The sequence below is a fragment of the Bos taurus genome, chromosome 6 (genome assembly GCF_002263795.3).
Source record: "Bos taurus isolate L1 Dominette 01449 registration number 42190680 breed Hereford chromosome 6, ARS-UCD2.0, whole genome shotgun sequence".
Taxonomy (NCBI): Eukaryota; Metazoa; Chordata; class Mammalia; order Artiodactyla; family Bovidae; genus Bos; species Bos taurus.
This window is the reverse complement of record NC_037333.1, coordinates 100,998,788-101,024,308: the sequence shown is the minus strand read 5'-3', so window position 1 is coordinate 101,024,308 and position 25,521 is coordinate 100,998,788. Positions and strand designations below refer to the sequence as shown.

The 25,521-nt window shown below is 37.3% G+C and overlaps 1 protein-coding gene across 13 annotated transcripts in view; it reads left to right on the top strand.

Moving 5' to 3' along the window:
• The window catches only part of MAPK10 (mitogen-activated protein kinase 10), a 622,226-nt gene that overhangs the window by 505,778 nt on the left and 90,927 nt on the right, over positions 1-25,521 (top strand). For 12 of the 13 annotated variants that reach the window (NM_001318200.1, NM_001318201.1, NM_001083728.3 and 9 more), the window contains 5 exons: positions 7,048-7,177; positions 12,036-12,094; positions 12,865-13,003; positions 13,702-13,867; positions 16,351-16,422. In NM_001318200.1, coding sequence (NP_001305129.1) covers positions 7,048-7,177; positions 12,036-12,094; positions 12,865-13,003; positions 13,702-13,867; positions 16,351-16,422 — 566 coding nt within the window. The remainder of the gene's footprint in view (positions 1-7,047; positions 7,178-12,035; positions 12,095-12,864; positions 13,004-13,701; positions 13,868-16,350; positions 16,423-25,521) is intronic. The other variant, XM_010806290.4, reaches the window with a different exon arrangement.

Sequence of the window (25,521 nt, the reverse complement as noted above, 5' to 3'; positions counted from 1 at the left end):
AATCCGTCCCAGCATCAGAGTCTTTTCCAATGAGTCAACTCTTTGCATGAGGTGGCCAAAGTACTGGAGTTTCAGCTTTAGCATCATTCCTTCCAAAGAAATCCAAGGGCTGATCTCCTTTAGAATGGACTGGTTGGATCCCCTTGCAGTCCAAGGGACTCTCAAGAGTCTTCTCCAACAGCACAGTTCAAAAGCATCAATTCTTCAGTGCTCAGCTTTCTTCACAGTCCAACTCTCACATCCATACATGACCACAGGAAAAACCATAGCCTTGACTAGACAGACCTTTGTTGGCAAAATAATGTCTCTGTTTTTGAATATGCTATCTAGGTTGGTCATAACTTTTCTTCCAAGGAGTAAGTGTCTTTTAATTTCATGGCTGCAGTCACCATCTGCAGTGATTTTGGAGCCCCCCAAAATAAAGTCTGACACTGTTTCCACTGTTCCCCCATCTATTTCCCATGAAGTGATGGGACCAGTTGCCATGATCTTCATTTTCTCTTCAGTATAGGAAGGCATGATTCATGGGGTTAAGTGGAAGTTCAGTGAGCCAAACTACCATGTTCCATACAACCATAGATAGGCAAACATTCTTATTTCTCTAGAAGGAAGAAAAAACACATAAGAGATATCCGCTGAACTTGACATTGGCCCTAGCATTAGTTAGAAAAGAAAACCTGTGAGCCATTGAGAAAGGATGTAGTGATCATTGAGAATAGGGGTTTCATTAAAAATAAATCACAGCAAATAACTTATTAAAGTGGTAGGTAATGGAACTGTATGGCTATGATGTATCTGGATTTTAACAAAGCTTTTGTCCCAGACTTTTATATCATGGGACAAAATTGTGATATGTGGTCAAGATGGTAGTATAACTGATTTGTAATTAATAGAAAGATTAAAAATTGCTAATTAGTAGATATTATACCTATCCAATTATAACACATATATATAAAAAAGAATGATATATCTCTATATATTTTATCCTACCCTACATCACACAATGACTCTAGCAAGGATATAATTAAGCTCACTTTGCTCACTGCATGACAGGCTAATAAAATTGGGAGATGAGGTGTTGAGGCAAGGAATAGCGATTTTGTTCAGAAAGCCAGCAGACCGAGAAGATGGTAGACTAGTGTCTCAAAATAAATAACTGTCTTGTCAGGGGTCTGGATGCCAGTTTCTTAAATAGAACAGAAAGGTGGAGGAGGTTAGGAAGTAAAGTAAAAAGGCCTAAAGTCTTTTAAATATCTCCTGGAATAGCCTGCCTTGGGAGGGGATGTATTCATTGCTTTTTCCTGTGGCCATTCACAGGTCAGAAATGGGTCAGCTATTCCTAGACACTTTGGTGTAACCTTCAGGCAGAGGGGCAGGGTTCCCTGAGGCAGGCCATTATGTATAGATATTATCTTTTTAGTGAATAAAAGCAATGGGAAGCAAAGGTTAAAGTACAAGAAACAGATTCAACATGGAGGCAGATTTTGTTCCTCTAAGTAACGAAGACATTGACTTGAAAAATAATAATAGTAATTGTTTATCGAGGGCACACATTAAGCGAGGTACTGTAGATACATCACCATCTCATTTACTCCTTATAATCTTGTCAGATTGTTATTATCTCCATTTTTAAGTATGAGGACATTGATTTCAGAAAGTGTAAGTGGCTTGCTCATACTTCACATCTATTAAGCGGCAGTGCTGATTCAGACCTAGAATTGTTTCAAATAGAGGTACCAGAGGGAGAGAGAACTTTACAACACTTCTAGGAGAAACTGGCCAGAACCTGCCCAGATCCCCAGAAGGTGACATTTTCTCGGTTATCCCACATGGGCCTATGGTGTTGCAGGATCTGTTCAGTATCTCAGGGACTCAAACGCACATTGATGAGCTTCACTAAAGGCTCACACTTAAAACCAGATGCCAGTTTTTTAAATTACAAGAAATTCAAAGTAGTCAAGCTAATCAAATATGGGTGGACTTCTTGCATGCAGGAGTCTGAGGGAGAGCCTGATGAGCAGAATTTTAACTGCAGAAGATAGAATCAGCCTAAGGAGACACAGACTAGATTGCTAACTGGCCTAGGTCTATGACTTCCACAGTGGGGATGTCCACCTGGCTGACTGGATGCCTGGACCAACATCAGTCAGTCAGTGTTAGTCGCTCAGTCATGTCTGACTCTTTGCAACCCCATGGACTATAGCCCGCTAGGGTCTTCTGTCCATGGGATTCTCCAGGCAAGAATACTGGAGTGGCTTGCCCTTTCCTTCTCCAGGGGATCTTCCCAATCCAGAGGTCAAACCCCAGTCTCCTGCACTGGAGGAGGATTCTGCACCTCAGGCAGAATCTTTACCATCTGAGCCACCAGAGCCCTACCTCAGAAGGCATTTATTTTGCCAGGCAGTGCCAGAATTTGCCTCTTTTACTCCTTCCCTGGAATGTTAGGTCCATGAATCAAGGCAAATTGGAAGTGGTCAAACAGGAGATGACTAGAGTGAATGTCGACATTTTAGCAATCAGCGAACTGAAATGGACTGGAATGGGTGAATTTAACTCAGATGACCATTATATCTACTACTGTGGGCAGGAATCCCTTAGAAGAAATGGAATAGCCATCAGAGTCAACAAAAGAGTCCGAAATGCAGTACTTGGCTGCAATCTCAAAAACGACAGAATGATCTCTGTTCATTTCCAAGGCAAATCATTCAATATCACAGTAATCCAAGCCTATGTCCCAACCAGTAACGCTGAAGAAGCGATGGAGAAGCTCTATACAGTAATCAAAAATGAGACCAGGAGCTGACTGTGGCTCAGATCATGAACTCTTTATTGCCAAATTCAGACTTAAATTGAAGAAAGTAGGGAAAACCACTAGACCATTCAGGTATGGCCTAAATCAAATCCCTTATGATGATACAGTGGACATGAGAAATAGATTTAAGGGATGAGATCTGATAGACAAGAGTGCCTGGTGAACTATGGATGGAGGTTCATGACATTGTACAGGAGACAGGGATCAAGACCATCCCCAAGAAAAAGAAATGCAAAAAAGCAAAATGGTTGTCTGAGGAGGCCTTACAGATAGCTGTGAAAAGAAGGGAAGTGAAAAGCAAAGGAGAAAAGGAAAGATAGAAGCATCTGAATGCAGAGTTCCAAAGAATAGCAAGAAGAGATAAGAAAGCCTTCTTCAGTGATCAGTGCAAAGAAATAGAGGAAAACAACAGAATGGGAAAGACTAGAGATCTCTTCAAGAAAATTAAAGATACCAGGGGAACATTTCATGCAAAGATGGGATCAATAAAGGACAGAAATGGTATGGACCTAACAGAAGCAGAAGATATTAAGAAGAGGTGGCAAGAATACACAGAAGAACTGTACAAAAAAGATCTTCAGGACACAGACAATCACAATGCTGTGATCACTCATCTAGAGCCAGACATCCTGGAATGTGAAATCAAGTGGGCCTTAGAAAGCATCACTACAAACAAAACTAGTGGAGGTGATGGAATTCCAGTTGAGCTATTTCAAATCCTGAAAGATGATGCTGTGAAAGTGCTGCACTCAATATGCCAGCAAATTTAGAAAACTCAGCAGTGGCCACAGGACTGGAAAAAGTCAGTTTTCATTCCAATCCCAAAGAAAGGCAATGCCAAAGAATGCTCAAATTACTGCACAATTTCACTCATCTCACATGCTAGTAAAGTAATGCTCAGAATTCTCCAAGCCAGGCTTCAGCAATACATGAACTATGAACTTCCAGATGTTCAAGCTGGTTTTCAAAAAGGCAGAGGAACCAGAGATAAATTGCCAACATCCACTGGATCATGGAAAAAGCAAGAGAGTTCCAGAAAAACATCTATTTCTGCTTTATTGGTTATGCCAAAGCCTTTGACTGTATGGATCACAATAAACTGTGGAAAATTCTAAAGAGATGGGAATACAAGACCACCTGACTTGCCTCTTGAGAAACCTGTATGCAGGTCAGGAAGCAACAGTTAGAACTGGACATGGAACAACAGACTGGTTCCAAATAGGAAAAGGAGTACATCAAGGCTGTATATTGTTACCCTGCTTATTTAACTTCTATGCAGAGTACATCATGAGAAACACTGGGCTGGAAGAAGCACAAGCTGGAATCAAGATTTCCAGGAGAAATATCAACAACATCAGATATGCAGATGACACCACCCTTATGGCAGAAAGTGAAGAGGAACTAAAAAGCCACTTGATGAAAGTGAAAGAGGAGAGTGAAAAAGTTGGCTTAAAGCTCAACATTCAGAAAACTATGATCATGGCATCTGGGCACATCACTGCATGATAAATAGATGGGAAACAGTGGAAACAGTGTCAGACTTTATTTTTCTGGGCTCCAAAATCACTGCAGATGGTGATTGCAGCCATAAAATTAAAAGACGCTTACTCCTTGGAAGGAAAATTATGACCAACCTAGATAGCATATTCAAAAGCAGAGACATTACTTTGCCAACAGAGGTCCGTCTAGTCAAGGCTATGGTTTTTCCTGTGGTCATGTATGGATGTGAGAGTTGGACTGTGAAGAAAGCTGAGCACTGAAGAATTGATGCTTTTGAACTGTGGTGTTGGAGAAGACTCTTGAGAGTCCCTTGGACTACAAGGAGGTCCAACCAGTCCATCCTAAAGGGGACCAGTCCTGGGTGTTCATTGGAAGGACTGATGTTGAAGCTGAAACTCCAGTACTTTGGCCACCTCATGCAAAGAGTTGACTCATTGGAAAAGACCCTGATCCTGGGAGGGATTGGGGGCAGAAGGAGAAGGGGACAACAGAGGATGAGATGGCTGGATGGTATCACTGACTCAATGGACATGAGTTTGAATAAACTCCAGGAGTTGGTGATGGACAGGGAGGCCTGACATGCTACGATTCATGGGGTTGCAAAGAGTCGGACACGGCTGAGGGACTGAACTGAACTGAACTGAACTCCTTCCTAGGCTGACATAACTAATTGCTATTCTTTCTTTAGATATTTTAATTACTTGACCTTAGTTATTTTGACTTTAAATTTAGTCTTTCTCTTTAAGGTGACTGTTCTGATCAGTTTCCTGCTGATACAATTTCTTATCTGCAGGAAGCAATTTCACTTCCTCTATTTCCAGACTCATTGTTACCCTTATACACTACATATAAGATGAAGACCCATTTGACTCTTTCCTTTCCTTGTGCTGCCATTGGTAGGTTAACAAGAACAAACACAAGAATAGAAGTACCAGTGCTAAAGACAGAGTCAAATAGCAGCATAAGATTTTAAAAAAAAAAGTGTTTCTAATTAGCATAGGTTCACTGTGAATCAATAGCGTGTGAGGCATTTATCAAAGGAGCTAGGACAGACTCAGCTGTATTAACTGTCAACAGAATGAATGTATGAAGGAGTTAGCCTTTCTCTACTCTTCACTGATATGACATGCTTAGAGGAACAACATCACTTTCAGAGATCGACAGACTGGAATATATTCGGCGGAAACTGACCAGATGGCAGTAGGACTTGAAATCACACTCTGACAAATGGAGTAGGACATTGGTGATATTTAGCTCAAGAAAGAAAATACTTGGCAGGTGGGAGGGGGTGGGGGCAGGAAGGAAAGCTAAGAGTTATTGAGTGCTTACTGAGTGCTTATAGATTAGGCCAGAGATTGAGTAGGGTCTTTAGTAGATTTCAGTCATTATAGGTCTGTCATGATGAAAAGTCCTGGAGGAGGGCACAGCAACCCACTCCAGTATTCTTGCCTGGAGAATTCCATGGACAGAGGAGCCTGGTGAGCTATAGTCCATAGGGTCTCAAAGAGTCGGGAACAGCTGAGCCACTAAGCACAACACAGCACAGCATGATAAAAAGGGAGGACTTTATTTTGAGTTGCCTTGGAAGGCAAGGCTGAACGTAGTTAATAGAAATCACGGAGACAATTCTGTTCATTAGAATGATTACATTTCTAACCCTTGAAGTTGTCCAACGACAGAATGGGCTGCCTTTTTGTCAAGGAGCCCAGGTTTTTGAAGCTGCTCAAGCAGAGACTGGTCAAAATTTGATGAAGATATTTTGGAGAGGAATAAGTATAAATGCAGGCATGGACCAGATGAACTCTAAGGCTGTGTCCAAAATTATCTTGTAAGTCTGTCATCCTGCAACACAGGAATTATTTTCTTTATCTTTTAGTGTAGAGACTGGAGCTCTACATGGTTAATGTCACTTCCAATACAATAGATCAGTAGGATACTGGTTACTGCCTTCCTTCTGGCAAATAAGAGAAAATCTAGTACAATCCAAATTTGCCGGGATGGAAAAACTTTGTAAGTGGTCTAATTAGATGTAATAGCAAGAAGAGACTCACTTCCTCATTGACCCCTAGACCCATATACTTTGAGTATGGCAGAAACATAAAGCATGGTAAATTATTCTCAAATGGTTTGAAAGCTTCAATGTTAGTAGCATTCATTTCTGTCTTTGTATTTAAATGAAGTTATTTATGCTTCTGAAATTCTCTCTGATTACATTCTGTATTTCAAGCTCTGTTATCATTAATGAGTGCACTTGGAACATCAGCCCACCTGTGCATTCAAGGCAATTAGCATCATGCCTTAAAAACTGGTTCCTGTGAATGGGGAAAGAATGAATGTCTACTTAAAATAATCAAAGAACAATAAAGTTTTATAGCTAAATATCACATATTAATAGATGAGAAATTCAAGCCACTGGAGATTAAATGACTTGCCACAGTCACGTGGCTAGTGAGAAAGTTGAGGACTTTTCTTTCTTCTTTTATCCTCCACTCATTGATGCAATTACATGCTGTTTTCTTGGCAAGAAGCCCTTTTTATTTTCCTAGCAAGTAGAAGGTTTCTATACTAGTCACTCTTATGTCTTTATTTACAGTTGATTGACATGTGCCTTGAGAAGCAGGTATTTGAGTAGGGTTCCAAACTGATATTTTCCTTATCCATACCCTTAGCTCAGTAGGTAGGAACTGTAAGGGCTCCTTTGTTCTTAATTCCGGATTGCTCTTGGGTCTCTGCAGCGCTGCGTATGATGCTGTTCTTGACAGAAATGTGGCCATTAAGAAGCTCAGCAGACCCTTTCAGAACCAAACGCATGCCAAGAGAGCCTACCGGGAGCTGGTCCTCATGAAGTGTGTGAATCATAAAAACGTGAGTTGGTATTTTAAACTGCTGGTGGTGGGAGGTGGTGAGATTGGGAAAAGAAGATCAGTATGCCAACTTGAGTGGGAAAAGCTTTCTTTACTTGGCAATTTTTGCCTCTTAAGATTGTTTATCCTGCCCATATGCTACATTTGCTTTCATTGTCCTCATGGTAGCTTTCTGCTTAAAAATCATCTGAAAACCATATGGCATGGAGGGACTGAATTGGATAGATATTTCCCTGTTAAGAAATTAACCGTTGGATGCGTGAAACAGGGCACTCAAAGCCAGTGCGCGGGGAAAACACAGAGGGATGGGATGGGGAGGGTGGTGGGAGGGGCTTTGAAATAGGGGACACATGTACACCAGTGGCTGATTCATGTCAGTGTATGGCAAAACCCACAGTATTGTAAAGTAATTAGCCTCCAATTAAAATAATTAATTTAAAAAATTAACCATATTTGGTTTTCTTACTCTAGATTAACCAGAAAACTTAACACATTTCCAGAAAAAAAAAAACCCTCCAAAAAAACCAAAAACCAAAAATATCTTAAAGAACAATATGCTATATTTCTTTATAATAATTTAAATGTAATTATTAACAGGTGAAGATTTTTGTCTCCTTTTACTTTTAGCTATAGTCTGGCAGTGGTCTCCAACCGTTCAGTGTATATACTGTGCTTTGGCATCTTGCTTTTGGTAGGATGGGGCAAGGTGCAGAGACATATCTGCAGAGCATTCAGAACAGGTTTGTTCAAGAACATTGCTCAGGGACTTCTTTGGAGGTCAAGTGGTTAAGACTCTGTGCTTAAGACTGCAGTGGAGAAATAAGATCCCACGTCTTGCAGGGCAGCCACAAAAAATAAAAGCATTTTGCATTTAAACTCAGTAGGGAGCACCATTACAACAGAGCTTTCTTCACTTCAGAGTATAATCTTCAACCACCAGTAAAGGCCTCTAGAATTCTTTCTGTGCTCCCGTTCTTCTTAGTAAGGATAAATGGGAGATAATTCTTCTTTTAATAAAGATAATATTAATAAATAAATCGTAATAAATATAGTGTATATTTTGTTACATATAAACATGTAATAAAATAGATTATTACTATAAAACTGTAATATTAACTGCTTACAAAATTTTTCTTGAGTATGAATCAAATCACAGAATATATGAAATTATGAGTACACTTTATAAATAGGTGAATTTGTCATAAGGTGCTAAGTAGAAGCAAATATATGAGTGTATATAGCTGAAAGATATTTGAAATAAAAATATATGGATTTAGGCCCAATGATAGTGTTCCTTTTTTCCTCTATTACTCTACTCTAATGAGTTTTTAATTCAGTCACTTGACAAATACTTGTTAACTGAATAACAGTGCCAGGTACAGATTGTGCTCTAGATGCTAAGAATACAGCAGTGAAGATAAGAGAGACCAGTCACTGCCCAAGTGATGCTCATGTTCGACTGAGGAGAGAAAGGCAGTCTGCAAAATAGGCATATCTATGTATAGAATGTCTATCAAGTAAAACAAAGCAAAGAAGGAAGATAAAAAATACTGGTCAAAAAAAAAAACAAAAAACTACTGGTCAGTACAGAGTGGATAGGGTAACTCTTTTATAAATAGGTTGAGCAGGAAAGGCCTCTAAGAAAGAGAAATTTTATGAAGTGTAAGCCCATCTCTAGTTTGGCCAGGCAAGGAACATGATACTTCTAGGAAGGAATATAGAAATGACAGAAAAGATGATTCCTAAGAAAAATCATTCTACTAATGTAATTTGTTCTTTGAGTATGATAAGTAAAGGCAGGAGCAAGATTAACCACATGATCAATGCAATCTATTTTTATGATAGCAAAGAGGATGAGAAATACCACAGGCAGTGGGAGATGGATGGACACAAATGGTGAAGCAACTACATGGCGAGTTTTGGTAGTTTTTGTTTTCATATATTTATATTTCCCTAACCCTTCTTCCCTGGTAGCTCAGAGGTTAAAGCGTCTGCCTGCAATGCGGGAGACCTGGGTTCAATCCCTGGATTGGGAAGATCCCCTGGAGAAGGAAATGGCAACCCACTCCAGTATTCTTGCCTGGATTATCCCATGGACGGCGGAGCCTAGGCTACAGTCCACAGGGTCGCAAAGAGTGGGACACAACTGAGCAACTTCACTTTCACTTTCAACCCTTCCTCCAACCCCCTATAATGCAATAAAGACATTGTGGAGAAAGTCCTGCTTACTTTGTCAATATGAGGGACTCATATTCCCCAATCTTAACTGGACTATGGGGGTTCGTGTTTATGATACCTGAAAAGGATTTCCAAATTGAAATAATGATTTTAAATGGCATCTGATATGCTACCCCATTAATCTGTGTATGTACATAGATTTGTATACATGTATGTATATAAGTCTGTGGAAATAAATTTCTAGAACTTGTTAATAGAGAGGAAATTCACTTACAGCTAAATGTAAATTCTGCATTAGTGCTTATAATACTAACTAAATTCAGTCAGAATGCAGAACTCTGTTAATGCTGTGGGAAGTAATGTAAAATATTGAAATTATGCCAATTAAAATTTTAATAATAAAGAAGACAATCTGTTTAGAAAATGAACACCCTTCTAGGAAGTGATTGCTGGTATGATAGTGGGGTCATTGATTCATATTTGTGCAGCTTAAGATGCTAGAATAAAAAGGAACCAAATCAGATTCCTGCCTGAACATGGTCGAACTAAAATGGAAATACCTGTGATGATCTGTTTCTAAAGATAAGATTTTTAATTGGTTATTAATAAGAATTAAGATTTACAAGGGATAAAACGAAGAACAGAGGAGAAATTCTCAAAGGAAAATCAAACATAATGAAGGTGTTACAAAGGCATGGTAAAAAGGAATACAATAATATATAGTTGGGAATTTACCTTTAAAGTAATAAACCTCGATCTATTTAAAATGGTAATGCTATTTTCTAGATAAATTTAGATTATCTAGATTATCTATTCACCAGATAATATCGATTAGCACTTTTTCATCTTTAAGAGTTGTTTGTATGAATTGTGTGTGTGTGTGTCCTATACATAGTCGCTGATGTTTTCATTTGAACAAATATTAAAATAAATTGTTCGATCAGGAAAATCCCCTGGAGAAGGGCATGGCAACCCACTCCAGGATTCTTGCCTGGAGAATCCCATGGACAGAGGAGCCTGGTGAGCTATAATTTGTAGGGTCACAAAGAATCTGACATGACTGAAGCAACTTGGCACACACGCAAAATAAATTACTTTCTAAGATTGATGAAGTAATATAAAAACAGGCTCACAATATATGTTCCAAAGAGATCTGGAGACATTTTTCAACACAAACCATAACTAAGTATACAGAATAACAAAGCACTTTAATCACAAGTTTGAAAATATTGTGAAACTATATTGTTTCTATAGGCATATTCCATACTGCAAGGCTGCTTCAGAATAGATAGTCTTGTTTTTTGATACAACCATTGCCATGTATATATGCCTGTGCATGTGTGCTAACTCGATTCAGTCATGTCCAACTCTGCGACCCCATGGACTGTGGACCACCAGGCTCTACATATATATATATATATATATATATATATGCATTGGATAGTATTGTGATTTTTTTCAGTAATTTATCAACAAATGAAAACTACTGAAGACCTAAATCATTCCCTAAATTGACTGCATTCCTCAGATGTTGAAAATCATTTTGTTTATTACTTCTTGTTTGTGTACCACTTATTGAACTTTATTGAAATTCATTAGTTCATGTTTTAAAGATGTATAAATCTTCCACTTGTTTTTGTGAAATGGTTGCATCCATTTTATGAGTAGAGTATTGCTTTCTATGGTTTTATTTCCCACTGACACATTAATACAGGATATTTAGCTGAAAGAAAATTTTGAGCAACTTATGTATGCAATTGAGTTGCGTAAGACAAAGGTTTTTTCCTTTTAAAGTTTACTTATTCTGTTTACTATCTAATATATTAAATAACTAAAGCAGGAGAAAAAATTCAAAAAGCAGAATTTTAATAACTTTAAAAATACATTTGCCTTTAAATTCATCATTGATATCATGTAAGACATACCTTTCCCCACACATACCATTGGGGTTTTAGTTTAAATAGTATTGGAGTGTGAAGGAAGTAGGAGCAAAAGAAACTAAAGTAACAACACACAAAAAAATCTTGACTTAGAACATCTCCTTGACATAGAAAGCAAACTTTTCCTTTGGAGGAAGACATGGGCTTCCCAGGTAGCACTAGTGGTGAAGAACCCATAAGAGATGCTGCTTCAATCCCTGGGTTGGGAAGATCCCCTGGAGTAGGATGGCAACCCACTCCAGTATTCGTGCCTGAAGAATCCCATGGACAGAGGAGCCTGGCAGGCTACAGGCCTTGGGGTCACAGAGAGTTGGACACCACTGAAGCAATTTAGCATGCACAACCCCCTCACATAGCCTTGCCAGTCCTGCTGGGTATTTCACTGATGCTTAACTTTCCTTACGTGGTTTTTTCTCCTTTTTTGTTTAATTATATTACCACCTTGTATTTACCAAGGAGAACCACCACACTCTAGAGCAATACCACAATTATGTATCTTCTCTGACTCTTCTGCTTAAGAATTTGAGCTTTTTAATTGCATTTTAACCGAAGACGGATCATATATCCTTTGAGTACAGTTTTCTATGAGACAGTTCTAGAAAAATCTTCCAACTTTTCTATTTCCATCATAGTACTAATATGTGACTTTGAGCGGAATAAGTACTTGTTTAAATATGCTTTTCAAATAATTATTTTTCTCCCTTTTTCTTTCTCTCCTCCCATCCCACTGTCTCTTCTCAGATTATTAGTTTATTAAATGTCTTCACACCCCAGAAAACACTGGAGGAGTTCCAAGATGTGTAAGTAACACAACTCATGAAGGAAGCGGGAGTATAACATCCAAATAACACAAGTGACGTTGACAGGAGTCAAATGAGTGAAATCCCTTAAGAACTGGCAGCAAATGAAAGGGATCCCGAAAGTCTCATTTTATGGTGTTTCTTCCTGGAAAGACAGTTCCGCTATTTTCTGGTTCTTTGCGTTTTTTTGTCCTGTGTTCTTGGTTCAATCAGAATCCAGGAAGGCTTGCTATTTATTCTTTATTTATTTTTAATGTATTTTGTGAGCTTTCTAGAATGAGTCAGTTCACTTTGAGAAATATTAATAGTGGACATGATAAAAAAAAATCATCCTTAATCTATTTTTGTGGTGTCTTGGATTTTGTGCAAAAAAATTACCAGGAATATAGTGACTCTAAGTGAATCATAGCATGTTGTCTTTTTTAACACAGATACACTGCATTTAATGGAAAATTCTATTCTGAATTTTTTTTCTTATTTGTAATATTAATACTCAGGAAAGAGTTCAGGGAATTCAGGGTAAAGTTGAGAACAAAACGAAGGGAGAAACTACACAAACAGAAACCACACACCCATAAATGCTACCTTTGTGGTAGGGTTACCACGGCTGTCACGCATGCAATACTTGCAAGTTTTTCATATTCTTAGTTCAGTCAGAGGTGGAGCTGGGAAATGTGGAAGAGTTAGAGATTTAGGAGAGGATTCTGACTTGTTTGAAGGACTCCGTGGGCCCTGTGATTTGAAACTAACACTGCGGATTTACCCTGCAGTTACTTAGTCATGGAGCTGATGGATGCTAACTTGTGTCAGGTGATTCAGATGGAGTTAGACCACGAGCGAATGTCTTACCTGCTCTACCAAATGTTGTGTGGCATCAAGCACCTTCACTCTGCTGGGATTATTCACAGGGTAAGAACACAGTCCAGAACTATAAAGTTGCTTGTGGAGAAGACAAAGGGCAGCTGTAGATTACGTTCTTCAGGTAGGGGAGCTTGGGTAAATATAATGTACTTCCTCATTTATTTTACTGTAGAATAAGCATATAGCTCACTAACGTGTCGGAGGAGACTTCAGCACGCTAGCTCATTTTGTTTAATGTTTTGTTTCAGCTCACTGAAAGTCAGCTTATGAGCCTTCTCAGAAATTCTGATTGGCAGAGGTCATACGTGCAGCTGAAACAAGACAACTCATTCCCCCTGTTTGTTTCTGGTTGCATAAAGACCGCTGCCCTGATCTGCTCTTCTGTCAGGCCTAGAAATGAAATATAAACTCAAGGCTTATGTTGCTGTAAAGAGAAACCTAACAGATGACAATCAATGAATTTTTTTTTTTTCCTAAAAACCTCTTCCCAAGATGAGCCAAAAATTGTAAAAATGATGCAGTTATCCTCTGGGTTTAAAAAACTTTCTGAGGATATTAAAACAAAAAATCCCAAACCTAATCTTAAGCTTCCTTGGGGCAGTACTCTTTGGCTTTACCTAGGGCTCTACAGCCAGTGGGAAAGCCCATCAGTGCTATTGCAAGACTGCCGTGTTGATTGAGTAGATGGACGTCACATGGGCCATTTGATGTTCGTTTTTAATTTCTTCTCTTGTTCTTGTTGTCAGGACTTAAAACCAAGTAACATTGTAGTCAAGTCTGATTGTACATTGAAAATCCTAGACTTTGGGCTGGCCAGAACAGCAGGCACAAGCTTCATGATGACTCCCTACGTGGTAACACGTTATTACCGGGCCCCCGAGGTCATTCTGGGAATGGGCTACAAGGAGAACGGTAAGGATGCCTCTTGAGCAGCAGCCACAGAAACTGTAAAGAAACTAAGTATGTCAAGAGCAGTGTTCCCTCTCATGTATGTGAATTTTTAAAAATAGGGCTACCAGCCTTCATAGTCAGAGGTTTTCAAAAATTACTACTAAGAAGAATCAACATGAAGGATGCTTCTGAGAAGCACGCATAACTAGAACATTGAAATGTTATAACTCAAAAGAATTATAAATAGAGTCTGATTAAACAGTCGTATGGATACTGATGAGCACACGTGCTGTAGATATTCAGAAACACTGATATTTAGAAGGCAGCTCAACTCACAGTGAATATAAACAGGAAGAAATTCATCTATTGCATTTTACCATTTGGCTTTATGTCATGTCTTAAACTGGTGTCTCTAGTCCTAGGAAAAGACAAACAAAAAGATACCACAAATCCTTGGAGCAAGAATCTTCACACATGCTTAATGCATAGTCATTTTAGAATAATCCAAATTGTTCAAGTTGGATACGTACTGTTCTGTAAGTAATAGTTAAGGTAGTAATTACCTGGTAAGCTTTTATAAATTCTGAAACCATACAGAGAGAATAATATTAAATTTTACACTGCTGCTTTCATAAAGAAAATGTAGTATTCATAAACACTTGCAAAGAAAAGGTAGAAAGAATCTTCAAAATACATTACAATTTGATTTTATTAAAATGAGGATTTATAGAAATTCTTATTAGAAAGCACTGCAGTATATTATTTTGAGGGATTAGCCCTAACAAGTAATGAGGTGTATTAAAAAAAATCCAATATATTCAGGAATTAAAACTGTTTTAAAGTAGAATTGTATATGTATACTTAATATACCTTTCATACTTGTTTTGAGACTTTATTAAGTTATTGGAAAGGTGTAAGTTCTATAGAAATAATTATCATTGTATTTTTATGTGTAGGTGCTACAGAGTACTTTTATGAAAATTTCCTGGCCACCAAAATTTTGAAAAATTTCTTGTGCTCCTTCCAGATTAGAGGAGAGCCAGTTCTTTTGTGCATTTGTTCAGAGGAAGTGAAAAAGTTCTCAGGAAGGTCAGGCTTAACTGTGGTGAACAGTGGCAGAGTTCTGTTTCCTTTTGACTTGGAGGAGGAAAAAAATCTAATCCTGTTCCAAGGCAATACTACGTCTAACTTATTTGGAAAAGCAGATGGTTGTATACATTCTTCATATTTAAAAAAAATCAAAGTGGGAACCAATTAAAAAAATTCAAGAATCTACAAAAATCTGTAGGGGAGTCTGAATTTGCTATTAATGATTTTCAGATCTTTGCTGAACACAGATGGCATGTGACTGCGTCCCTTGTCCTTCCCTTACTAGACAGGATTGCAAGTTTCTGCCTCAGATTTTTGGCTTCTCTGGACCCGTGGAGAAAGCATACCTACCACCCTTGTGCTGCTCTCACCCACGTGTGGGATGAGGGTTATCACGCACAAAACCTGCTTGCTCCCACATCAGGCATGCCAGCTCTCCTGTGCACCGAACCCTGCCTTCCTTCCTCAAGGAGCGTTTTAGCCTAATGTTTTTGCCCAATTCCCTTCATCCTTACTAAAAAGCGAGTTGGAAGAGGGTAAAGATTAGTAGGAGAAGGTGAAGTATGTTTCGTTAACAAGCATGGCAACTGAGAAACCGACATACGTGCTTAACAACTTTTTAACACCATTAATACTCTGTTTCCTTCATGACTCCTTTATACCTGTGCAAATTAATTATACATCTTTTTTCTTGAGATATATCAAAAAGGAACTCAAACTGATATTTATAAGAATAACTTCTGAAGGAAAAACTAAGTCCTGAATATCAGGACTTAATTAAATTTTCAGTGTTTTGTTATTCTTAAATTATTTTATTATCTATAATTCAAAATAGCAGTGTTGTTTTTCATAAATAAGAGAGGCCAACATTTCTCAAGTGATTAAAATATATTTTGAATTAGTAAAAGAAGTCACTAATACTTCTGCCTTCAAACCATAGTTTCAGCCATTTCCTAGTTTCTTGGATTTGGACCAAAAAAAGATGATCTCTAGTTGGCTTATTCCATGTAATTGGGTAGAATAGAAAATGGAAATAGCCACCCCTAAGAGTTGATTGAGATTAATTTCTCTCCCTCCAGAGAATGACGTTGAAAACCCTTTGGTGGCTTTGAGCTGTGTCACCTGACATGGAGATAAGTTTGGTTAAACTGGTGCTTGTCCACGTTACCACCTTAAGGCACTGAAGGAAAATCTAAGGCACCACAAAGTAATTTTTAAAACTTGAGTTCTACTAGACATCGTTTATGTCACATTCCGGTGCTGGTTTTAATTCACCTTTTTGGCCAACTTTTGGTGGGAGACAAAAATTTGTACCTTCTAATCAAACTGTTCTTTTTCCTCCTCCTTCAGAGATCAATTATCTTAGTTAACTTTACTTTCCTCCCTTTTCTTCACCTCCCTCTCTCCTGTTCTAGTGGATATATGGTCTGTGGGATGCATTATGGGAGAAATGGTTCGCCACAAAATCCTGTTTCCAGGAAGGGACTGTATCCTTGTACCTTTTGCTGCAGCTTTACCTGTTTTGTTCTCTCTCCCTTTAAACACATAATGATTTTACCAGGAGAGTAAAGATAGAAGCAAAAAGTTGGGTAAGTGGTGTAACTGCGATTAAAAAAAAAAAAAAGTGATTATTTCTATAATCTGACCAGTACTGAAGATTACCTATCTCAATAGTTTAATTACATTTTTGATGTTTTTTTTTCCTTAAATTATTTTATCTATAACTCAGAATAGCAGTGCTGTTTTTCATAAATAAGAGAGGCCAACATATCTCAAGTGATTAAAATATATTTCGAATTAGCAAAAGAAATCACTATTTGCAAGTATTACCCATCTTTTTTCTAAATCCATTTTATGCTTCTACAAATTTCGGCATGCTCATTTCTCTTCTTGCCAACATCTTAAGCTTCTGTCCACACCTTTATTGATTTGAATTACTCTCGACACTATATCCAGTCTTAAGGCACATCTTTCTTAAAACATGAACTTCCACATTTAAAAATCATAATTTTAGTCAACTTGCTGGAGGTCAGGTAGGTTCAAAATTGGCTTTCCTTATTTGACTTGGAGATGTGACTTAGACATAGATAATTGCTTTTCCAATGAAATTTAGAATTAAAGAAATGGAATGTACAATGTGGGGGAGGTAGTCAATTAAAAAAAAGCTGTGTTGATTTGCCTTATACCACTGAATCTTTAGCTAGATTTCATCAGGAACTTTTTGGACAGATATCTCTGATTTGGAATTATTAAATGAGCTGGTGATATGAAATATGATAAGGAGCCCGAGTGTAGATGTAAAAGTCAGTGGGGAAGCTACGTAAAGATAGTATGTCTTGCTTAAGTTAAATTTTACTTAAACATGGGTAAATAATTTCCACATGAAATATGTTGAAATTAGTTCATTTTCCTATAATTAAAATTATAACTTAATGTCTTAGTCGTGACCATATTTAAAAATTAAACTAAACCATAGAAATCCTTATTGAACAATGGATTATATATACTCTGTGTTTTTGGGTGAAATTGTTTCATTAATCTTTATATGAAATTAATATCATTTTGTAATTAGAGCTTACTACCAGTAATAAAGGGATCAGAACACTAAAGTAACTTCACTAGACCATGATGATCAGACACAAGTTTGGGGGCTGATGGAGCTTATTTATGGGGAGAAGACTCATATCAATATTTTAGCATAATGAAATGATTTCAGCATTTACTGGAAGTAATATCAAAGTTTAGTATATGCTAATTTATACCTTGGGTACTTCCAAGATTCTTCACAGACAAAACAAAAACAAAAAAACAATCTAAAGGAATAATTCACTTAGAATTATTCAGACTGATTTCCGTTGAATTTCTCTGAGGCTGAAAAATGATGTTATAGCACTCTGTCATCATAAGCAAAGATATTCTTCTCTCTGAACAGAACTTTTTAATCTTCCTTTTAAAAAAATCTGTATTCTAAGTGAAAATAGTAAAACACCTTGAAAAATTGGGAGCTCTTAGGAAATTACCATTGACAACTGAAGTTTTAGCTATTTTACTGTGTTAAAATTGTCTTTTCACTTTGAGGAACATTGTGTGGGTTTCTTGACTATTGACATGACCCAGATGATATCACAAGGTAGTTTCTTGATGATTAAATTAAAATGTTGGCAAAATACATATGTACATACTTACTTTTCCATTCATTAGTTTGCTAGCCTTTGTAATATCCAAAGAAACATTTAGAAAGTATTTGTTTTTATTGTGTAAATAGTTTCTTAATTATATAAACATGCACTATTAAACACTCAATTTTCATTATGGTTTTATGATTAAAACCTGCATATAGGTTGACATAATAATAGTATTACTAATAATTCTTCAGTCTATGATGAATTTCAAGTTAGAGAACAATAAATATGCCAAGTCACTTATTTTCTATTTTCTTTACATAGTCCAATGATCATATAAGAGGCATCAAAGACTACATTTCATTAAGATCTTGTTTCTTTTAATAATAGCTTATAGTGCAGCAGTTTTATGATACTTTCTTGGAAGTTTGTCTGTTTTTTTTTTTTTTTTTTAAAGAACTAGCTAGTCACTGACTCCTTCCACAACCCAACCAGGGCATGGTATTTTCTTGATTACCAAAGTCTCATATAATATCAGTATAGTTTGTATATACTGTAATATCAGTTCTTTCTTTAAACCTGAATCTTTTTTTTAAATTAAACTTTTTATTTTGTGTTGGAGTATAGCTGATTAACAATGTTGTGATAGCTTCAGGTGGGACTGTTCTGAAAAAATGGGACTCAGCCATACATATACATGTGGCCAATCTTCACCAAACTCCCCTCCCATCCAGGCTGCCACATAACATTGAGCAGAGTTCCCTCTGTTATACAGAAGGACCTTGTTGGTTATCCATTTTAAATAGATATACTCTTTCTACCTTTTTATTTCTATTCTACTTCAAATGGTTGCACCTTTTTAAACAAGATCAGGTGATATTCCTTTATTTTGAGTTCTGCTAGAGTTCTCTGGATCTGGGGAATGATATAAATAGGCACACCATATTCATTTGAAACTTCTGGACCTCAGGCATATTATTTCTGATTAAAGCTGACAGTTGAGCTGCTAAAACACTGTTTCTTGCCTTTCCCTCTGAGGACATGAGAAATTTCAGTTAGAAAGAAAAGAATATATATATATATATATATATATATATATAATCTTTCCAAGAAAACAGGTTATTATGGAACAGGGAATGATTTACCAAAATATTATATATTTGAAGAAATAAAGAAAACATCCTCAGATTAACTAAATATCACATCTTTCTAAGCTTGAAGAAATGAAAATTAGGGATAATCAAAGTAAGGTGAACAAAAATTGGAGGCTGTGGATTATTATATCCATCTAGTACAGATAGATACTTTTAATCCTTCCCTCTTTGAAATAACTTTGCTTATTTCCTAATAATCTTCTGCAACTAATACATTTTGTTATAGCCTGAGTCTTCTACCTAATATTATAGTAATAAAACATTATCTCAAACAATACATACTTTATAGTCAGGGTTTAAAAATAGTCATTCTTCACACCCATAAACAAATGGCCAATAATCACAAACATTTGAAAAAATAAGACTTAACTTCTTTTTCTTTGTATTTGCTTAAGAGAATATTTTTCACTGTGAATTTGTTAATATACTTCCCTTTATTACTCTAAGAAAATCTGAGTAAGCTGAAGATTCTGAGATTATCTGAACAGATGGAAGATCAGAGTTAAGAGGAAAATTCTTCTCACAGGAAATTTAGAGGAGGCCAGAGTATACCAGAGTGGGGGTCTCAAACCTCCAGGATCTAAAGCCTGATGAGTTCGGGTGGAGTTAGTGTAATAATAATAGAAATAAAGTACATAATAAGTGTAATGTGCTTGAATCATCCTGAAACCATCCTCCTCCCCATCCCTGGTCCATGGAAAAATCGTCTCCCATGAAACCAGTCCCTGGTGCCAGTAAGGTTGGGGACCACTGTACTAGAGGGCAGGATAAGGCATAACTGGGATAAAAGGTCAGAAGGGTATATTGAGGGGGGCAGAAAGTAAGGGAGGACACAGCAAACCAGCTTTGGTGGTGGAACAGGAAAAAATAAATTGAGGTGATGGATCTTGATGCCTTGGAGAGAAGCATTTGGGTGACCATGCACATAGCTCCACCATGACTGCCATTTCTCCCAGGAGCCCCTGTCCCCCAGAAATAGATATCAGTTCAGTTCAGTTCAGTTCAGTCACTCAGTCATGTCCAACTCTCTGCAACCCCATGAATCGCAGCACACCAGGCCTCCCTGTCCATCACCAACTCCTGGAGTTCACTCAAACTCATGTCCATCGAGTTGGTGATGCCATCCAGCCATCTCATCCTCTGTCGTCCCCTTCTCCTCCTGCCCCCAATCCCTCCCAGCATCAGAGTCCTTTCCAATGAGTCAACTCTTTGCATGAGGTGGCCAAAGTACTGGAGTTTCAGCTTTAGCATCATTCCTTCCAAAGAACACCCAGGACTTATCTCCTTTAGAATGGACTGGTTGGATCTCTTTGCAGTCCAAGGGACTCTCAAGAGTTTTCCCCAACACCACAGTTCAAAAGCATCAAATCTTTGGTGCTCAGCTTTCTTCACAGTCCGACTCTCACATCCATACATGACCACTGGAAAAACCATAGCCTTGACTAGATGGACCTTTGTTGGCAAAGTAATGTCTTTGCTTTTGAATATGCTATCTAGTTTGGTCACAACGTGAACTTCCATATGTTCAAGCTGGTTTTAGAAAAGGCAGAGGAACCAGAGATCAAATTGCCAACATCCGCTGGATCATCAAAAAAGCAAGAGAGTTTCAGAAAAACGTCTATTTCTGCTTTATTGACTATGCCAAAGCCTTTGACTGTGTGGATCACAATAAACTGTAGAAAATTCTTCAAGAGATGGGAATACCAGACCACCTGACCTGCCTCTTGAGAAACCTGTATGCAGGTCAGGAAGCAACAGTTAGAACTGGACATGGAATAACAGGCTGGTTCCAAATAGGAAAAGGAGCACGCCAAGGCTCCTTTGTCACCCTGCTTATTTAACTTATACACAGAGTACATCATGAGAAACGCTGGGCTGGAAGAGGCACAAGCTGGGAGAAATATCAATAACCTCATATATGCAGATGATACCACCCTTATGGCAGAAAGTGAAGAGGAACTAAAAAGCCTCTTGATGAAAGTGAAAGAGGAGAGAAATAGATATAGAAAGGTTTAAAAGCATATTGCTTTTCCTTATTCCTCTACAGTTCTGTAGACAGAGTACTGGAAGATCTTTAAAAATAAACTGAACTAATTGACAGACTAAAACTACAAACAACAGATTCCTTAGTCATTACTGTGCTATTCCATTCCAACTGCCCTTAGCCTGATTGGCTCTTAGGACGAAATCCACGAATAGTGATAACCTATTATGGGACTCTCTCCCTTCAGCAGTCAGATGAGACTCCAGAGCGTAAGGGTTCCAAGAACTGGCTCTGGTCCTCTTCATTTTAGTCATAAATTATCTCCTAGGAGTTTCAATGTATTTTATATAATACCTCCTTTGCCAGCCTTACAGAATTGCTGTGATGATATTATATATATATATAATTCTCCAGGCAAGGCGTTGCCATGCCTCCTTGAGGGGATCATCCTGACCCAGGGATTGAACCTGTGTCCTTATATTTCCTGCATTGGTAGGTGCATTGTTTACCACTAGTGCCACCTGGGAAGCCCCTTACAAACATACAGATACCTGTAAATAACTTTAAATTATAAAGAACTCCATTTTTTATGGCATGGAATTAGTTTGGGGGTACCTTAGCCCAAATATAACCTTCAAATTGAATTAGATAAACTATTTAAAAAAATAGAAATAACCAAAAGACCGCCTTAAAAAAAATTCTCAAGTGATGAGAAACCAAAATTATCTGTGAATTAGACAGTAAAAGGAAAGAAAATGAGTAGTTCGTCACTTACTGAAGCACTTCTGCAAGTTGATGTGTAAAATGAAATGAGGATAATTACCCCAATCTTCAGGGAACTTGTATTTAATTTGGTGATAATGTGAAACATTCAGAGCCAAGCATTTACTATGTGTTCATCAAAACATGAAAAGTTTAAAGAAAAAAATTATTTTTTCAACATTAGGATTTCTTCAGATTCCTTATTTATACACACTGCAGAATTATAGAGATTTTAAAGATGACAATTTAAAATATTTTGGTGCAATAAAAAATGACAAGACTTTTTATGGCAGAGTATTTTGAAAATTATTACAGTTTTATTTATAATTTAACATAAAGCTAAAGATTTTCTTCTTTATAGTAAGTTTCAATGGATTTTATTCTGTTTCATTAAAAAAGAAAATCAATGGTATAACATCTATAAAATAAACATTAAAAATTAATATGATGCCATAGAAGTTACAAAGAAAGAAAAACAAGTTGAATAGCTAGATCCAAGGAGAAAAATCCTCTGTTTCCTGGAACTAGAATATTTAGCATTGTGTTCCATGAATGTTTTTTATTTTTCTTAGTTAGATCCACAGATGCAAAATAGGTACATTCACAGTTTATTTATGCATATCGGTAGCTTTTCATAATTCTATCTTTGCACTAAAGTTTAAAACAATGTGTTTTTGTAAAATATCTAATTAAATTTTGAACTTTTAAAGCAAACATTTTAAAGAAATGGTGTTCTGATTTTAGAAAACCATATTAAATCTTATTCTATTGTACTTTGAAGTGCTTGTTGAAAGATTTATCAAAACCCATTGTCTGAATCCTATGCTAAATGAAGATATAATTAGGTTAAAGAGAAAAGCAGTGTGGTCTCATAATTGCGTTACCAGAACCGCATAATCTCCTAGACAGGAAACATGTGTTAGGTTGCTGGATAGAAGCTCTCATAGTCCAAAAAATATTCCATCATAAATCACAGATCAAGCCACTGGGGTGTGGAAGTAGCAATAAAGTGCTTTCTATGTTTAGATTTAAACTGACACAACCTTGTTGTTAAGTCATGTCTTACTCTTTGCAACCCCATGGACTGTAGTCCACCAGGCTCCTCTGTCTATGGGATTTCCCAAGCAAAAATACTGGAGTGGGTTGCCATTTTCTTCACTAGAGGCTTCCCTGGTAGATCAGTGGTAAAGAATTGCCTGCAAATGCAGGAGATGCAGGTTTGATCCCTGGTTCAGGAAGATCCCCTTGAGAAAGAAGGAAATAGAAACCCACTCCAGTATTCTTGCCTGGGAAATCCCATGGACAGAGGAGCCTGGCGGGCTACAGCCCATGGGGTTGCAAAAGAATCAGACATAACTAAACAACAACAACAACAACAACAATTTAGATTTAAACTGCCACGACCTTTATTATTTTATTTCTATCTCTTGACTAGAGTAGAAAAATTATAATTTAGCATAATCTAATGCCTGACAAATGATACACTTGAGATTTTCTCCCTTAGAAAACTGATAACCATATTTTAGTAACATCCAAACTTACTAAGCATTCCTTTTAAGGAAAGTAAATCAGTTTCTGTGTGCCACAATTGCAAATGAATCTGCTTTCTCTGGAAATACTGATGATGAGAGGAATGTTATGATCAGAATCATGGAAGGAACTAGAATTCTGCCTGGGTGGCATTAGTGTACAAAAATCTTATGGAGACTCACATACCATATCAGACTGTCTCAGAGAGCAACAAAATCCAGTTTCCAACTGTGATTGAATTTGACAATTTCTTCTAAGGTCTATGCACAGTCGGTATTCATTGGAATATCTTGAAATTTTCATAAAATAATCCAGTCTCATCTTGATAAGCATATAGATGAATTAGTTGAGGGAAAGCTATCACCCCGCATCCCCAAAGGATTTAAAAAGATCTAGAACCAAATTCTTTTATTCCCTCTTTCTTGTTTTAGTTGTGATAACTAATTAATAAAATCCTCGCTGTGGCTGTTGCAATGACGTTCTCTTGACATTTCATCCTGCCTTGAATAATAAAAATCTATATAAACTCATATGCATCTACTCCCCTTTTTGTAATTTATAATGGTGGTAGTGGTTTAGTCATTAAGTCACATCCGACTCTTGCGACCCCATGTACTCTAACCCACCAGGCTCCTCTGTCCAGGGGTTTTCCCAGACAAGAATACTAGAGTCGTTTGCCATTTCCTCCTCCAGGGGATCTTCCTCACCCAGGGATTGATCCCTAAACCTGGGTCTGCTGCCTTGCAGGTGGTCTCCTGCATTGCAGGCAGATTCTTTACCAATTTAGCTTCCAGGCCAGGCATAAGGCTTAGCATTTCTGTGGCATAAGCATGGAGAGTCTATAGGAATAGTGAATTGCGAGGAAAGTTAAATGGAAACTGGAATTTGGAGAGGTTTCCAGGGTATTATAACTCAGCAAAGGTACATTAAATAAAGCAAATGGTACATTAAATAAAGCAAATGGAATTCAGTATTTTCATCAGTAGTTCAGATCTTGAGTTTGTATCTCTCTACATTATTTTCACACAAAGGCTTTGTGATCTATTAAGTCTACAATTGTAGCTTCTATCATGAAGATATATTTCCAAAAATTTTCTGCTTTTACTTTAGAATATCTGTATCCCACAGAGCCACATAAGTGAGAACTGGGAGACACAGCAGTTATTAAACCAAGAACTATCTAGAGCCAAGTGAGACTGAAGTAACCCTGGGACTAAGACCTCTTTAGGGCATCTGTTGTTACTGTTGTTGCTGTTTAACAGCATTAGGTGAGGGAGAAGAAAACGCAAGGGATTCTAGTCTGAAAGAGGAAAATTTGTCAGTTTTGCAAGAGTGGTCAGGGGTCACAGATTCTATTTTAAGATTATTATTTGTATTAGAGAACAAGATAATTCCGATTTAGATAATGGAGAGAAATTCCATGGAGTCAACTGTGATTTAATACGTGGAGTGCCTTTCAAAGAGGTTTCAACAGTGAAAAGGATTGCCCAGTGAGTGGTAAGCTTCCCTCATTGGAAAAATTTCTTAATTATAGACATTAATATAAGATATAGTATAATAGTATATAAATATTAAATGAATATGCCTTCTCTATGTATATTTAATTCTAATATATATATATAATACATGATACATAACAAACATTTATTGATAACTTATTATATGCCAGGCAATGTGGAAGGATCTTTACCAGGCATAATCCTTTTAAGTCAAAAAATTTTTACATGATAAATGCCATCCATGTTTTAGAGGATGAAAAGAGAGAGTCAGTAACTTGGCCAAGTTGATACACATTTAGAAGGCTGGGCTTCCCTGGTGGCTCAGACAGACACAACACAGAAGATCTGAATTTGATTCCTGGGTCAGGAAGATCCGCTGGAGGAGGAAATGGCAACCCACTCTGGTATTCTTGCCTGGAGAATTCCATGGACAGAGGAGCCTGGCAGGCTACAGTCCATGGGGCTCACGAAAAGTTGTACATGACCAAGTGACTAACACATACATGTACAGTTAGAAAGCAATGGGATTGGTTCT